The sequence below is a fragment of the Salmo salar genome, chromosome 19, assembly GCF_965601325.2.
Source record: "Salmo salar chromosome 19, fSalSal1, whole genome shotgun sequence".
Classification (NCBI taxonomy): Eukaryota; Metazoa; Chordata; class Actinopteri; order Salmoniformes; family Salmonidae; genus Salmo; species Salmo salar.
In genome coordinates, this window is record NC_138309.1 from 82,862,659 (window position 1) to 82,879,231 (window position 16,573).

At 45.4% G+C, this 16,573-nt stretch overlaps 1 protein-coding gene across 4 annotated transcripts in view; it reads left to right on the forward strand.

Annotated features, from left to right (window-relative positions):
• LOC106579675 (TGF-beta receptor type-1) overlaps window positions 1-16,573 on the forward strand; it is a 79,102-nt gene that overhangs the window by 44,229 nt on the left and 18,300 nt on the right. For 2 of the 4 annotated variants that reach the window (XM_014159802.3, XM_014159803.3), the window contains exons 3-5: window positions 8,883-9,146; window positions 11,789-12,019; window positions 12,943-13,110. In XM_014159802.3, coding sequence (XP_014015277.1) covers window positions 8,883-9,146; window positions 11,789-12,019; window positions 12,943-13,110 — 663 coding nt within the window. The remainder of the gene's footprint in view (window positions 1-8,882; window positions 9,147-11,788; window positions 12,020-12,942; window positions 13,111-16,573) is intronic. The other 2 variants (XM_014159804.3, XM_014159805.3) reach the window with 2 other exon arrangements.

A 16,573-nucleotide genomic window follows, 5' to 3' on the forward strand; every position in this document is an offset into this window, starting at 1 on the left:
CTCATTAAAATTCCTAAAATTGGCGGAACGGTCTAAGGTACTGCATCACAGTGCTTGAGGCGTCACTACAGACCTGGTTTGATCCCGGGCTGTGTCGCAGCCTGCCGCGACCGCGAGACCCATGAGGCGGCGCACAATTGGCCCAGCGTCGTCCTGGTTAGGGGAGGGTTTGGCCAGCCGGGATGTCCTTGTCCCATCGCGCTCTAGCGACTTCTGTGGTGAGTTGGGCGCATGTACACTGACACAGTCACCAGTTCTACTGTGTTTCCTCCGACACATTGGTGCTGCTGGCTTCCGGGTTAAGCGAGCAGTGTGTCAAGAAGCAGTGCGTCTTGGCAGGGTCGTGTTTCGGAGGACACATGGCTCTCGACCTCCGCCTCTCCCGAGTCCCTTACAGCAGCGATGGGATAAGACACTAACAACCAATTGGAAATTGAGGAGAAACTGGGGTAAAAATAAATAAAATGTATTTCTAATGTGTGGTAGCTTTGCATTTAGGAAGCTTAGGAGCTCTTATGCAGGCACTGGGATAATGGTCACTGAGCTCATTAAAAAGATTCCATTGGCAGTATACTTATGAGGGGCATTTGTTGGAATACTATCTAAAAGGGGAGATTTTTCTGGGTGTTTTAAAGTTGGGGTGAGTTGGTTTAGATTAAATCAAACTTTATTTGTCACATGCGCCAAATACAACAAGTGTAGACTTGACCGTGAAATGCTTACTTACAAGCCCTTAACCAACAGTGCAGTTCAAGAAGAGTTAAGAAAATATTTACCAAGTAAAATAAAAAGTAACACAATAAGAATAACAACGCGGCTATAAACAGGTGGCACCGGTACCGAGTCAGTGTGCAGGGGTACAGGTTAGTTGAGGTAATCTGTACATGTAGGAGGGGGTGAAGGGACTATGCATAGATAACAAACAAACAGCGAGTAGCAGCAGTGTACAAAAGGGATGGGGGGTGGTGTGTGTCAATGTAAATTGTCCGGTGGGGATTTTATTAATTGTTCAGCAGTCTTATGGCTTGGGGGTAGAAGCTGTTGAGGGGCCTTTTGGTCCTTAGTTAGATGCTCCGGTACCGCTTGCCGTGCGGTAGCAGAGAGAACAGTCTATAACTTGGGCTTTCCTCTATAGTTATCAGTTGAGTTAGATTTGTCTCAGTAGCAATATCTTATTACTTGTTTAGTGCATGTGTAATGTTAGCACTCCGCATTCTCCTTCCTATTCTGTTCGGATGCCAACTGTGCTTTTTTTAAGAACCTGAGGTCGCTCCCAAAACAAATCGAAGTTGTCAATAATGTCCAACGCATTTTCGGAGGAGAGTAAAAAAAAAAAAAAAAATTCAAGAGTCCAGTGCATATAGCCTGGAGAAGTGATCAACTCTAAGACTATATGTTAAGATGGGGCCGGAAAGACCAATCCGCTTGCCATCAGCCTGTCTCAACTTCCTCGATTTGCCGGCAGCTTGATGTCATTAGTACCGGCATGCACAACTACCATTTGCAGCTCAGAGTTTCGGTCTAGAATGACCTTTAAGCTCACGAGTAATATCTTGCACCAGGAAAGCAGAATGTCTTTGCTCCAGCAACCACCACATCCCGTACAATAGAACTCCCTACAATGGCCACACTAGGAGGGGGAGGTCATGGATTTCCATGCTGTGCGGGGGCCGCGGCCTAGCAGGCGCAGGGTACTGTGGTGGGGGGAGCGTTCGGAGGGCCCTGGTGAAGGGCCGCGACGCTGCTTGATGGCCACAGGTCTTGACGAGAGGGCAGGGGGTGGGTGCGTTGGGGTGGATATCTTCTACCGCTAATTCTCTGGTTCTCGTCGGAGGGAAGTGTCAATACGGGACACTGGTCTATATCCATGTTAGAATCCCCAGCAGCCACTGCAGAGGGACTCCAGTCTCGACGAGCACCTGGGATGATCCCCTTGATCGTTTAGCAGTGTGGCATCTAAATCAGCGTTCGGCTTTGAAGTGTCCTTGTTCAGAGCGAGGTGCTCATCGAGAAGCTTGATTTACTCATAGTTCTGTGGTCTGTTAGAGTTGTCTACACTTATTACAAGGTCTGTAAAATCTTCCTCTTTACTACCGTCAACATGTTGCAGGTGTCCAAGGTGTCCAGTGGACCCATGGAACACCCAAAATAAAACACTTAAAACAAAAGTATTACTTGTATAAACAACAAACCGAGTGTGACCAGTATTTCACGTTCCCGAAGTGACAAGTGATGGAAGTATGTAACATTGTTACATGTGAGTGTATATAGACATTTCAAATGATTCATTTAATAAAACGATCAACTTGTCAATGTATTTTTTGTCATGTGCGCCCCATAAAAAGACCGGTAGCCGACAGGTAGCCTTTACGTGTATATCTTGTTGTTTATTTTGGCCAATCAAAGCGGCAAAGAGCTACAATGTGTAGCAAGTTGAGTGAGGGTTCACTAATGCAATGCAAGATGGAATAAAATGAGGGAATTGAAAGTTAGCAAAATGAGGCAAGAGTAGGCTACAACAAGCAACCATCAGGTAGGCTGTTTTATCTGAATGTGGTTGGGGAGAAAGTGCATCATGTAGCCACAATTAGCCTAGCTAGCTACAGTATAGCTAGTTTCTCTAGGCTACTCCAGTCAAGACAGGAACTGTTATATGGGATGATAAATAACATTGTGTCTGCTACAAGTCAGATAGCTGAGTTGCCTTGGCTACTGGTTCTCTCTCTGCCTCCATCGACTCGCTCCAATCCCATAGCGGCCCCTCCACATCTGCAGCAATAGAGCACCAGCCTCTCTCCCAGAAGCTCTCAGGTTAAAAATGTAAGTTGGGAAAAAAAACACGTCTTTACAGTGAACTATTTGGTTAACTATTTAACTAACTACACTGAATAAAAATATAAACGTAACACGTAAAGTTTCATGAGCCCATGTTTAATGAGCTGAAATAAAAGATCCCAGTAATTTTCCATATGCACAAAAAGCTTATTTCTCAACTTTTTGCCTCAAATGTGTACATCCCTGTTAGTGAGCATTTCTCCTTTGTCTAGATAATCCATCCACCTGAAAGGTGTGACATATATCAAGAAGCTGATTAAACAGCATGATCATTACTAAGGCTGTCCCTGACAACAACAACAACAAAAAACATCTTTGTCGAACAACCGACTGTTCTTTCGACCAATCGATTGGAAGAAATGTTTAACCGTGTATTTCTCTATGTAGACATATCATATGTGTTTTAATCAAATCAACTATATTAAATGAATGAGTTTGTCTGATGCTTTAAGCGAACTGTTTGATGAAATAACTAAGACACACAAATGACTAGAGGGAGTCCGCCCGCAATTGATTTTATTCTGCTGGGCCTGACTCGGACTTGCTGCACTGTGTTAAAAGAAAATACTGTGACGAGCACCTGTTCTTTCTCTCTCTCTCTCCTCTTTGCTGCAGCGTCCACCACAGAAATTAAGTGTGTCGTGCTGTCTGTGTTGCTGAAACATAATTACAGCCATTTCTGACTGAAAAGTTATGTTACCTTAATCCCTCATTTGTTTAGGATAAACATTTCCTATTCCCTCAACCCTTGCTCTCTTTATGTGACACATGTATGTAGGACTGACCTCATTTAGTCGTTTGGTCGATAGGCTGTTGGTCGACTGAGATCATTTTAGTTGAGCAGTGGCAAATATTTTATTTATTTATTATGGCACACGAGACAGCTGTCTCATTCACGCCTCTGAATGGACTAATCCACTGTGGAGGCACACCAGTACCACCAGCAGTACATTTACCCTTAATTACCACCAGTACCACCAGCAGTACATTTACCCTGAATTACCACCAGCAGTACATTTACCCTGAATTACCACCAGCAGTACATTTACCCTGAATTACCACCAGCAGTACATTTACCCTGAATTACCACCAGCAGTACATTTACCCTGAATTACCACCAGCAGTACATTTACCCTGAATTACCACCAGCAGTACATTTACCCTGAATTACCACCAGCAGTACATTTACCCTGAATTACCACCAGCAGTACATTTACCCTGAATTACCACCAGCAGTACATTTACCCTGAATTACCACCAGCAGTACATTTACCCTGAATTACCACCAGCAGTACATTTAGCCTGAATTACCACCAGCTGTACATTTAGCCTGAATTACCACCAGCTGTACATTTAGCCTGAATTACCACCAGCTGTACATTTAGCCTGAATTACCATCATTTCTCATCTACAAAGTTTCTTTGGTAATTTCTGTTCAATGAGTTCAATATATTATTATTTATTATTACAGTCTTCATTATAGGAGTGGACACATTATTTGCAGAGCGTACAACCTAGGCGACACTTGGTTTATTTCATTATATTTACAAGTTGTCCGTTTATTTCATTGTCTTCTGTTTGGAGCGCTCCTGCCAAATCTTGAGTAAGGACAAACACCTGATTTACGCATAGAAGTAGGCCAAGGCTACCTGAACTGCGTGTAAATGTAGGCCTATAAATGTTGATTGTCTTAACTCTCCATCACTGTGGAGCTTCTCAAAGTAATTTTTCTTCACTTCAAAAAGTAACTAAGTCTGTTTTTTTGTTTGTTTTTTTTACATCCATTGAGAAGGACAATACTTCCTCAACATAGCCTATTGGAAAAATCTTTCCATCTCCCTTTCGATAACCACTCAGCATGAAAGGGGACAACATGTCATGCTCTGATCAGGTGGAAATGTCATAAAATAGGTCTGCCTCATTACTTCTTTTCCCTTTGTGCAAATAGCCTTCAGTTGTGTCTGTCTGTTCGGCGCTCAATGGCACAGGAAACTGAGGGCCCAGAATATTTTCTACAATGTTGCAAGTTTGCTACTGTGAGCTTCACACCTGACCCAAGTTAATAGTTGTTTCAATGTTTGAAGTTCCGTGCAGACAGGCCATGCATAGCCAAAGTGATTTATAGTATATTTATTTTCATCAGCATATTTTCTACCTGCGGGCTGCAATGTATTTATTTGTTGGCTTTATGTAAGTCTACTTTTACATAATGACTATAGAAGTTACTTTTAAATGTATATTATTTTCATTTCGATTAGAATTTTGATTAACCACGTCATTGATTTTGAGAGATGAAAACTTTATAAATTAGAGGAAACCCTTTCCACCAAAATCTGCATATGAAAATCATAACTGGCACGCAGATCAGTAGAAATGGTAGGATAACTTGGCACTCCACATGGAAAAGGTTGCCGACCGCTGGTGTAACCTATTACCGGTACCTTCAGGAGCCTAATGGCAGAATCTGTGATGGCCAGCAGCAGCGGGCCCGTGGGAGGAGCAGGGTCGAGATTTTTTTTTCCCTCTTCTGGTTAGGCTTTATGGATCTCTGGCTCCCTCTTTAGTAATTTGTGTGTCTTCATTTTTTTATCGCAGTGCTTAAGGCCTTTGACAGGCTCAGTAGCCTACATATTGTCGATTTTTATTCAAAAATAGTGTCTATATATCAAAAATACCGGTTTTAAAATTTCGACCAGTCGATTGGTCAAAAGAACACATGAGTCTCGATCGACCAAAATAAAAAAATATTGTCGGACAGCCCTACCTATATGCATTGCATGCACGTGACCAATAGGGCCTGACCTATAGCATATTATAAACACATCAATAAATGGGTTATAACAAACTCTGAAAACCGTAACACGTGACAGGGAAATGGTTGCAGAGGATGTGAGAAATAAACTCGAAACGGGGGAATGTTTACTGGTTGCTCAGGAGGTAAAGGGGAAGTCGGATGTGTGGAATAAATTTAACTGCATGCATATTATGTGTGACTAACAGGTGCTGTTAGATTACAGTATAATTTTTCTGACCGTTTAGAACAATGTAAACAACACTAAATACATGATAGTCAGACCAGAGTCTGTTGTAGCATTTTGTTGTGAAGCCTTTATTACAGCAAAGACTAAAAACAGTCGCATTCATTCGAGAATGGAACGGTTTCGGGCCTATGTATTGTTTATGCAAATTATTCAATGGTTGCTTTATTTTATTTTGAAACTATATAAAATGCATTGATTGCATTTCAAATCATGAATGACTCCTATGCTGTGATGACATGAACAAAATAAATGATTGATTGATTCAGTAGCCCATATAAGTATTGAAGTATAGGCCTAAGTTGAGTTTTAAAGACTAAACAGGATGCGCTCTTAGGCCTACAGCTCGATGGTGGTTATACAAGGCTGCTATACTAAGCCTTACTAATGATAATGACATTACTGATTTATTATAATGTTAGTCATAATAACAATAAGGAGATCAAGGAAAAAAGAGGGTTGTTATTATTGTAAATAAATATTTTTCTGACGATTTGGAATAGTGTAAACAACACTAAATCAATTCTGAATAACACCAGACAAGCTGGTCTAATGAGGAAAAGTACAAAGCCTTAATTACAGCATAGCAAAGATTAGACTTTTTGTGAAATTGTTTATCCGACATGTTGTGGTTGCCTGAGGCTTTGTGCTCACGGAATCAGTAGAGTATTAAACACTCAAACAGGTAACAGAAGCAGGATCTGTCTTCTTTCTGTAGATATTTATGGATGATTTATTATAGCTAATGAAACTGGGTTTGCACAACGGTAGATTTTTTTTCTTCGCCAACTGTCAGAAAGCGCCTCAGGGAAGCTCATTTGTGTGCTCGTCGTCCTCACCAGGGTCTTGACCTGACTGTAGTTAAGCGTCGTAACCGACTTCTTCAGTGGGCAAATACTCACCTTCGATGGCCACTGGCACGTTGAATAAATGTGCTCTTCACGGATGAATCCTGGTTTCAACTGTACCGGGCAGATGGCAGAGAGCGTGTGTTGTGTGGGCAAGTGGTTTGCTGATTTCATAACCCCATGGTGGCAGTGGGGTTATGATATGGGCAGGCATAAGCTATGGACAACGAACACAATTGCATTTTATTGATGGCAATGTGAATTCCGAGATACCGTGACGAGATCCTGAGGCCCATTGTCGCGCCATTCATCCGCCACCATCACTTCATGTTTCAGCATGATAATGCACGGCCCCATGTCACAAGGATCTGTACACAATCCCTGGAAGTTGAAAATATCCCAGTTCTTCTATGGCCTGCATACTCAGCAGACATGTCACCCATTGAGCATGTTTGGGATGCTCTGGATCGTCGTGTACGACAGCGTGTTCCAGTTCCTGACAATATCCAGTAACTTTTCACAACCATTGAAGAGTGGCATAACATTCTACAGGCCACAATCAATAGCCTGATCAACTCTATACGAAGGAGATGTGTCACACTGTCTGAGCCAAAAGGTTTTCTGATCCATGCCCCTACTTTTTTAAAGGTCTCTGTGACCAACCAATACATACCTGTATTCCCAGTCATGTGAAATCCATAGATTAGGTCCTAATGAATGTATTTTAATTGACAGATTTTCCTTTACATATGAACTGGTGTTCATTCAAGTCTTAGGAGTTGTTGCATGTTGCCATTTATATATATTTTTGTTCAGTGTAGAATATCTGGATATTCAACAAAAATGAATGATGCTATTCGAATAGTGAAATTATTTCAAACCCTCATCCCTACTGAGAATGCACTATATAGGTGGAGGAGGCCCAGAACCCTGTTTAAAGGATCAACCTAGGTTAGCCGATACCCGTTTTTAGTGGAGGTGTTTGAATGAACGTATTCCAGCTTCACGAAGCATTTATTTCTGGCATCGCTGTCTGTATAGGGACATGTAAATGTTGTCGACAACAGATGGTTTTTGCCCACACAGTGTAGTGGCCCTGTTTTCACCAAACTCCCAACAAATGCTCTGCCGCTGCACAACGTAAGCCCAACTCTGACATGTTTTTTATTTTTATTTTTAAGTGTTTGCCGAATGCCTTGTACCAGGGAGCACGCTGTTCCAGGGACATTAATACAAGGCAGTGGTTCTCAAACGGCTCCTTAAGGACCACCAGACGTTTCACAATGTTGTTGTAGCCCTGAACTAGCTCACCTGATTGATCTAGTCAAAGGCTTGATGATTAGTGGACCAGTTGAATCAGGTGTGCTAACTCTGGAATGAATAAAGTACCTGGATTGGCTGAGGGTCCCCGAACTTGATTTATTTTTCCTAGCTTCCCCAAGCGATGTTTACAAAGATGGCCACCCCTAGTGAGTCATGTTTGTTTTCTAACTATTAGACATAATGTACAGGCTATTGAGCGGCCAACACAGTAGGAGCCTTTATCAGTCTTCTGATCAAAACAAGATTTTCCAGCAGCTTGGGGTTTTGAGAAGCTTCTCTTCCATTACTATTGATGTAGCTAGAGCCTTCGTATCACCATGGGTCATCCTTTAGGCATGTACTGTAACGACTTATGAATCCCTATTAACCAGTGACTTGTCTGTGTCACGAGTGTCTTCACCAAGCGTATGAGCCATCCAATTCATAACTTTCATATATTGGATGCCTTTCGACGACAAGGACCCCTGGAGCCAAGACCAGGTAATGGTCAGACATTTGTGGGGAGCACTGGTGTGTGGGTATTCTGGGTATTGTAGGTTACCTGTCCTTTTGTACCCAGCACTTAATGTAGACTTGGTCCTCACTCCATCTCAATCAACGGCCCGTTCACCCACTCTTATCCCGGGACCATCTCCACATACAGCTGGTTGGGAGTTATCTGATTGTCCCATCTGAATGTGGAACTATTTGTAAAGAATCAATTATGTTGAAAGTTGCCAAATAGATGAACTCCTATGAATAGTTAATGTCTATTGTGGCGTGTCTGGCCAGAGTGGATTTTTTTGTTGTTGTGTCTAATTCTTTTTAATATTCTCCCTTCCCTTTCACCCTCCCGCAGTGCCAACGGTGAAGCCGGTTCCTCTGGGGCCTGTAGCTCTGGCGGCAGTGATCGCGGGGCCCGTGTGCGTGCTGTGCTTCGTGCTAGTGCTGGTCTTCTACGTTTGCCACAGCCGGGTGGGTGTGCATCACCGCGTGCCCAACGAGGAGGATCCCACCATGGATCACCCCTTCCTCACCGTGGGTTCCACCCTCAAAGACCTCATCTACGACATGACCACCTCTGGCTCCGGCTCTGGTGGGTTAGGGAGCCGTGGGGTTTTGGGTGTGTAGACTGACTGTGTGTAGACTGACTGTGTGTAGACTGACTGTGTGTAGAGTACTCTGCTCATGCAGGACAGCGTATGTTTTATATTATTTAAGTTTCTGTTTCTCTATTTGTGTGTGTCGCGTTAGTAATGCAGCCCGACGGTGTGTCGCGTTAGTAATGCAGCCCGACGGTGTGTCGCGTTTGGTAACGCGGCCCGACGGTGTAACGCGGCCCGACAGTGTGTAACGCGGCCCGACGGTGTGTCGCGTTGGTAACGCGGCCCGACGGTGTGTCGCGTTGGTAACGCGGCCCGACGGTGTGTCGCGTTGGTAACGCGGCCCGACGGTGTGTCGCGTTGGTAACGCGGCCCGACGGTGTGTCGCGTTGGTAACGCGGCCCGACGGTGTGTCGCGTTGGTAACGCGGCCCGACGGTGTGTCGCGTTGGTAACGCGGCCCGACGGTGTGTCGCGTTGGTAACGCGGCCCGACGGTGTGTCGCGTTGGTAACGCGGCCCGACGGTGTGTCGCGTTGGTAACGCGGCCCGACGGTGTGTCTTATCTGCTAAGGTGTGGCTTCTTGTGTTGGGTCTCTTTGTTTGCCCTTTGTGTGTGTGTGTGTGCAATTGTATCAGAGTACTATTTTTCAGTGCGTGTGCGTGCGCTTACCAGCATGCCTCTGTGTGAGTGTGTGAATTACTCTGCCAATGTGTGTGTAGCTACAGAACAGCTCTTAAGGAGGCACCCTGCTGTGACATGGTGGGGCAGACTGAGCCACTGGCTCGCTCTCTCTCTCCCTCTCTCCCTCCCTCTGTGAGGTGAGTGTGTAGTGAAAGCAGCAGTTATCTTATCTGTCCATCTCTGGCTCAGATGGGCTCTGCCTTAGCCATGGCGTAATGGGAGCAGAGCGGTGCAGGGCTCTGATGACAGGGTGGTGTTATTGGAGCGGTGCAGGGCTCTGATGACAGGGTGGTGTTATTGGAGCGGTGCAGGGCTCTAATGACAGGGTGGTGTTATTGGAGCGGTGCAGGGCTCTAATGACAGGGTGGTGTTATTGGAGTGGTGCAGGGCTCTAATGACAGGGTGGTGTTATTGGAGGGGTGCGGGGCTCTAATGACAGGGTGGTGTTATTGGAGGGGTGCGGGGCTCTAATGACGGTGGTGTTATTGGAGCGGGGCTCTAATGACGGGGTGGTGTTATTGGAGCGGGGCTCTGACGGGGTGGTGTTATTGGAGCGGGGCTCTGATGACGGGGTGGTGTTATTGGAGCGGGGCTCTGATGACGGGGTGGTGTTATTGGAGCGGGGCTCTGATGACGGGGTGGTGTTATTGGAGCGGGGCTCTGATGACGGGGTGGTGTTATTGGAGCGGGGCTCTGATGACGGGGTGGTGTTATTGGAGCGGAGCGGGGCTCTGATGACGGGGTGGTGTTATTGGAGCGGGGCTCTGATGACGGGGTGGTGTTATTGGAGCGGGGCTCTGATGACGGGGTGGTGTTATTGGAGCGGGGCTCTGATGACGGGGTGGTGTTATTGGAGCGGGGCTCTGATGACGGGGTGGTGTTATTGGAGCGGGGCTCTGATGACGGGGTGGTGTTATTGGAGCGGGGCTCTGATGACGGGGTGGTGTTATTGGAGCGGGGCTCTGATGACGGGGTGGTGTTATTGGAGCGGGGCTCTGATGACGGGGTGGTGTTATTGGAGCGGGGCTCTGATGACGGGGTGGTGTTATTGGAGCGGGGCTCTGATGACGGGGTGGTGTTATTGGAGCGGGGCTCTGATGACGGGGTGGTGTTATTGGAGCGGGGCTCTGATGACGGGGTGGTGTTATTGGAGCGGAGCGGGGCTCTGATGACGGGGTGGTGTTATTGGAGCGGAGCGGGGCTCTGATGACAGGTAGCGCTGACAGAGCTGCTGGAAACTGCTCTGACCCCCAGACGCCAGCCCTGCCAGTCAGGAGGCGTGGCGTGAGAACTGGCAAGAGGACAGGACAGTGTCATCTCGTTCCGACCAGAAATGAACAGCTCGATACCTGGATTTAATTCAGAATCATCTTCCTGGGATATTTTATTGGGGAAGAGTGGGAATCAATATTAATGTAGGATTTTCCAATATGGGGCAAAGTGGATTTTTTTTTCTTCTGCGTGGTACCAAGACCGTCTGATCTGGTGGTACCAAGACCGTCACATCTGGTGGCACCAAGACCGTCACATCTGGTAGACTGGCTAAGTCCACAGTCAAGTTTGATTTGATGTACACACCAACCCTATCTAAGTTTCAGGCTTTTAGAATGGGATTTCATTGTAACAATAGGATCATAAAGGATGAACCAGCTCAATATTTTGCTCTTTATCGAGGCAAGTAGATCAATCCACAGTCTGCCTGGATTTTGTACACATTAAGGTGGAGAGGGAGCGTGACTGGGTTTAAGGTTTAAATGTCTTTATACCGTCTCAAAAGCCATAGCACAGCCAGTTCATTTGATTTAACTGACGTTTAACTGACGTTTTGGTTCAGGTAATTTTCACGTCTTCCTTTTGAATTGAGTCTTTGCTAGTGTTAAGCAACTGTTACTATGTACTGTACATTGCAGTGAGAGACCAGGCCCTTTTTGTAGTGTTTTTCTAAAATGCCTTCCTCTTCCTCCTCTTCTTCCTCCCAGGTCTGCCCCTACTGGTACAGAGGACCATAGCCCGGACCATCATCCTCCAGGAGAGCATCGGGAAGGGCCGCTTCGGCGAGGTGTGGCGGGGAAAGTGGCGAGGCGAGGAGGTGGCGGTCAAGATATTCTCCTCCCGTGAGGAGCGTTCGTGGTTCCGTGAGGCCGAGATCTACCAGACGGTCATGCTGCGTCACGAAAACATCCTGGGCTTCATCGCCGCCGACAACAAAGGTACAAACAATCACAGCTCACTTCTAAAGCGTCAAATCACTTTTGTAAGGGTGCATTTATAGGCTAGAGCCTCTTTTCCTTAATGTCTGTAGTACCCCTCTATCAGGGATCAGGCTGAGGGCTCTGGTCTGTAGTACCCCTCTATCAGGGATCAGGCTGAGGGCTCTGGTCTGTAGTACCCCTCTATCAGGGATCAGGCTGAGGGCTCTGGTCTGTAGTACCCCTCTATCAGGGATCAGGCTGAGGGCTCTGGTCTGTAGTACCCCTCTATCAGGGATCAGGCTGAGGGCTCTGGTCTGTAGTACCCCTCTATCAGGGATCAGGCTGAGGGCTCTGGTCTGTAGTACCCCTCTATCAGGGATCAGGCTGAGGGCTCTGGTCTGTAGTACCCCTCTATCAGGGATCAGGCTGAGGGCTCTGGTCTGTAGTACCCCTCTATCAGGGATCAGGCTGAGGGCTCTGGTCTGTAGTACCCCTCTATCAGGGATCAGGCTGAGGGCTCTGGTCTGTAGTACCCCTCTATCAGGGATCAGGCTGAGGGCTCTGGTCTGTAGTACCCCTCTATCAGGGATCAGGCTGAGGGCTCTGGTCTGTAGTACCCCTCTATCAGTGATCTAGGTAGGGGCTCTGGTCTGCCGCGTCAGTAAGGTGGACTGGACTGGTGTGGGCTTGTAAGAATATTTGGATGATCTCCGTGCACAATCCCTGCTCGAGGTTTGTGTTTGTTTTTATGGCGCTGGGTCAATAGTTGTTCAGCTGCTCTGAGCCTTCTTTGGCTATCTGTAGGTAACATCACATTGCTCTGAGGAGAACCGAGTCACTGTGTTCATTAACCTCTCCTCTCTTTCTGTTTTTCTCTCCATCATTCCAATTACTCAACTTTTTTTGTCTTTGTACATCTCTCACCTTTTGCTCTTTCTCAGATAACGGGACATGGACCCAGCTGTGGCTGGTGTCAGACTTCCACGAGCACGGCTCTCTGTTTGACTATCTGAACCGCTACACAGTCACAGTGGAGGGCATGATCAAACTGTCTCTGTCCACCGCCAGCGGTCTGGCCCACCTCCACATGGAGATCGTTGGCACGCAAGGTGAGTGACGGCCACGTCGACCAATCGGTCAGAGGGGACAGCAACTCCCACCAATCATCGACTGAGGACTTTGTTTGTTGAGAGATGGAGTATTCCTTTTTGGTTTCATGTATAATATTTATGTTATAAAATCCTATGTTATAAACTGTGTGGATGACACGCATACAATACATACTGTTAACTGCTATTGCATATCTTGGAGAGAGATTTATAACTTGTCAGCTAACGTCAGCTGTTTTTTTTAGGCCATAGATTTTGTAGTAATGTTTGTATCACATGAATGCACATTAGACATGGCAAAATGTCCTGGAAGAAATGGTGTCACATCCCTCCAGTAGAGATCCAGACACTTAGAATCTATGACAAGGTCCATTGAAGCTGTTCTGACTAGTGGAGGCCCAACGTCCTATTAAGACACTATATGTTGCTGTTTCCTATATTTTAACAGTTACCTGTACATTTTCACTCTAATCGCATTGAAGTATTTCTATCTGCACATATTAGGTTTGCGTCATATGTCGGGTTGACCCCATTTAGTCGACTGGTCGATTGTTTGGTCGATAGGCTGTTGGTCAACGGAGATGATTTTAGTCGAGCAGTGGCAAATATCTAAAAAATAATTTATGGCACATGAAGATACCTGTCTGAGTGGAATAATCCATTGCGGCCGCCTCGGGGATGGCACACCAGTATCGCCAGCAGTACATTTATTGTTAGTTAGCATAATTTCTAATCTACAACGTTTGTTTGGTTACGGTAACTTCTGTTAATGCATAATAATATATTAAATTAGTCTTACTGTTGTCATTTGTAGGAGTGGTCACTTTGTTTGCAGAGCGTACAACCTAGGATACACTTGGTTATATCCATTTTACGAGTTGTCCATTTATTCATTGTCTTCTGTTTGAAGCGCTCGGGTCAATATTTAAGTAAGGACAAGCACCTGATTACGCATAAAACTAGGCCTAGGCTACCTGGACTGTGTGCAAATGTAGGCCTAAAAATTTTCCCATTTGGGGATCTGATACTATTTCTGGTTGTCTTAACTCACCGTCACTGTGACCGCTGGTGAAGCCTATCACCGACGACTTCAGGAGCTTAATGCCAGAATCTGTGATGGCCAGCAGGAGAAGGGTCGGGAACAGCTTCTTCTTCTGGTTCGGCTAAATTGATCTCTGGCTCCCTCTTTACTAATTTGTGTGTCTGAATTTTTAATCGTAGTACTTAAAGCATCAGACAAGCTCAGTAGCCTACATATATTTGATTTTATTAACACGTCGGGTGTGTCTATATATGGAAAAATACATGTTTTAAAATGTTTACTAATCGATTGGTCGAAAGAACAGATGACTATCGGTCGACCAAGATTTTTTTTTTTTTTTGCGTGTCGGGGACAGCCCTAGTCATATGATGTATACAGGCAAAACCAGATAATATTTATTTATTTATTTATTTATTTATTTTAGTAACTTGACAGTGACTAATTCAACTAGGCCACATGTCTTGTCCACACATAGTTCCTCCACAGAACAGTAGGGAAGTTTCTACAGGAGTCTAGACTGTCATGGAATCTACTTTCCTCATTGTACAGTTCTGTACATTGGGTTTTGCCCTCTTGCTCAGGATACACGCTATAGGCCATGTCCACTTGGCAGTGGTGCAGTATTTGGGGAATAAACAAAACTGTTTATTTAGCTAGTGGAGCCTCCGAGCAGAACATGTTCTCAGTAAAGCAGAGCGTTCCGTCGAGACTGTATGTGAAATCCCCATCCCCCTGCAGGATCTGTAAATAGATGTTAAATCATCCCTGTCAGGCCTCTGTAGTTTCTCTTCTAACTGTACACTATTACCCCCTGCCTGTCTAGTTATTACCCCCTGCCTGTCTAGTTATTACCACCCCCTGCCTGTCTAGTTATTACCACCCCCTGCCTGTCTAGTTGTTGTTATTACCACCCCCTGCCTGTCTAGTTGTTGTTATTACCACCCCCTGCCTGTCTAGTTGTTGTTATTACCACCCCCTGCCTGTCTAGTTGTTGTTATTACCACCCCCTGCCTGTCTAGTTGTTGTTATTACCACCCCCTGCCTGTCTAGTTGTTATTACCACCCCCTGCCTGTCTAGTTGTTGTTATTACCACCCCCTGCCTGTCTAGGTTGTTATTACCACCCCCTGCCTGTCTAGTTGTTGTTATTACCACCCCCTGCCTGTCTAGTTGTTGTTGTTACCACCCCCTGCCTGTCTAGTTGTTGTTATACCACCCCCTGCCTGTCTAGTTGTTGTTGTTACCACCCCCTGCCTGTCTAGTTGTTGTTATTACCACCCCCTGCCTGTCTAGTTGTTGTTATTACCACCCCCTGCCTGTCTAGTTGTTGTTATTACCACCCCCTGCCTGTCTAGTTGTTGTTGTTACCACCCCCTGCCTGTCTAGTTGTTGTTATTACCACCCCCTGCCTGTCTAGTTGTTGTTATTACCACCCCCTGCCTGTCTAGTTGTTGTTATTACCACCCCCTGCCTGTCTAGTTGTTGTTATTACCACCCCCTGCCTGTCTAGTTGTTGTTATTACCACCCCCTGCCTGTCTAGTTGTTGTTATTACCACCCCCTGCCTGTCTAGTTGTTGTTATTACCACCCCCTGCCTGTCTAGTTGTTGTTATTACCACCCCCTGCCTGTCTAGTTGTTGTTATTACCACCCCCCTGCCTGTCTAGTTGTTGTTATTACCACCCCCTGCCTGTCTAGTTGTTGTTATTACCACCCCCCTGCCTGTCTAGTTGTTGTTATTACCACCCCCCTGCCTGTCTAGTTGTTGTTATTACCACCCCCTGCCTGTCTAGTTGTTGTTATTACCACCCCCTGCCTGTCTAGTTGTTGTTATTACCACCCCCCTGCCTGTCTAGTTGTTGTTATTACCACCCCCCTGCCTGTCTAGTTGTAATCCCATAACCTTCCCCTGTATGTATTTACCCCTCTTGGGTCCCACAGACTTTGGCCTTTTTCGGACGGGATTAGTTTTACTGGGGGAGGTTGAGTAATGTAATTATATGTATGAGCACGAAACACCACATCTGTAATTTTATTCTTGTCCGAATCTGCCATGGCAGTAATTTTTACATTTCCAGCCAGAATAACCTACTGTTTTTTGGCAAACTCCAAGGTCAATTGATACTACTATTCCTGTGTCTATCGACATCTCTGTGTTTTGAGAGAAATGTCTTGAGTATGACAGGTGTTGCTCATGTCTTGAGCAAGAAAACAATAACTGTTCGATAAATTTAACAAAGTGCTGCGCATAAGCAATACAGTGCATTGGGAAAGTATTCAGACCCCTTGACTTTTCCCACATTTTGTTACATTACAGACTTATTCTAAAATGGTTTAAATCATTTTTTAATCTACACACAATACCCCATAATGACAAAGCAAAAACTGAAATATCACATTTACATAAGTATTCAGACCCTTTA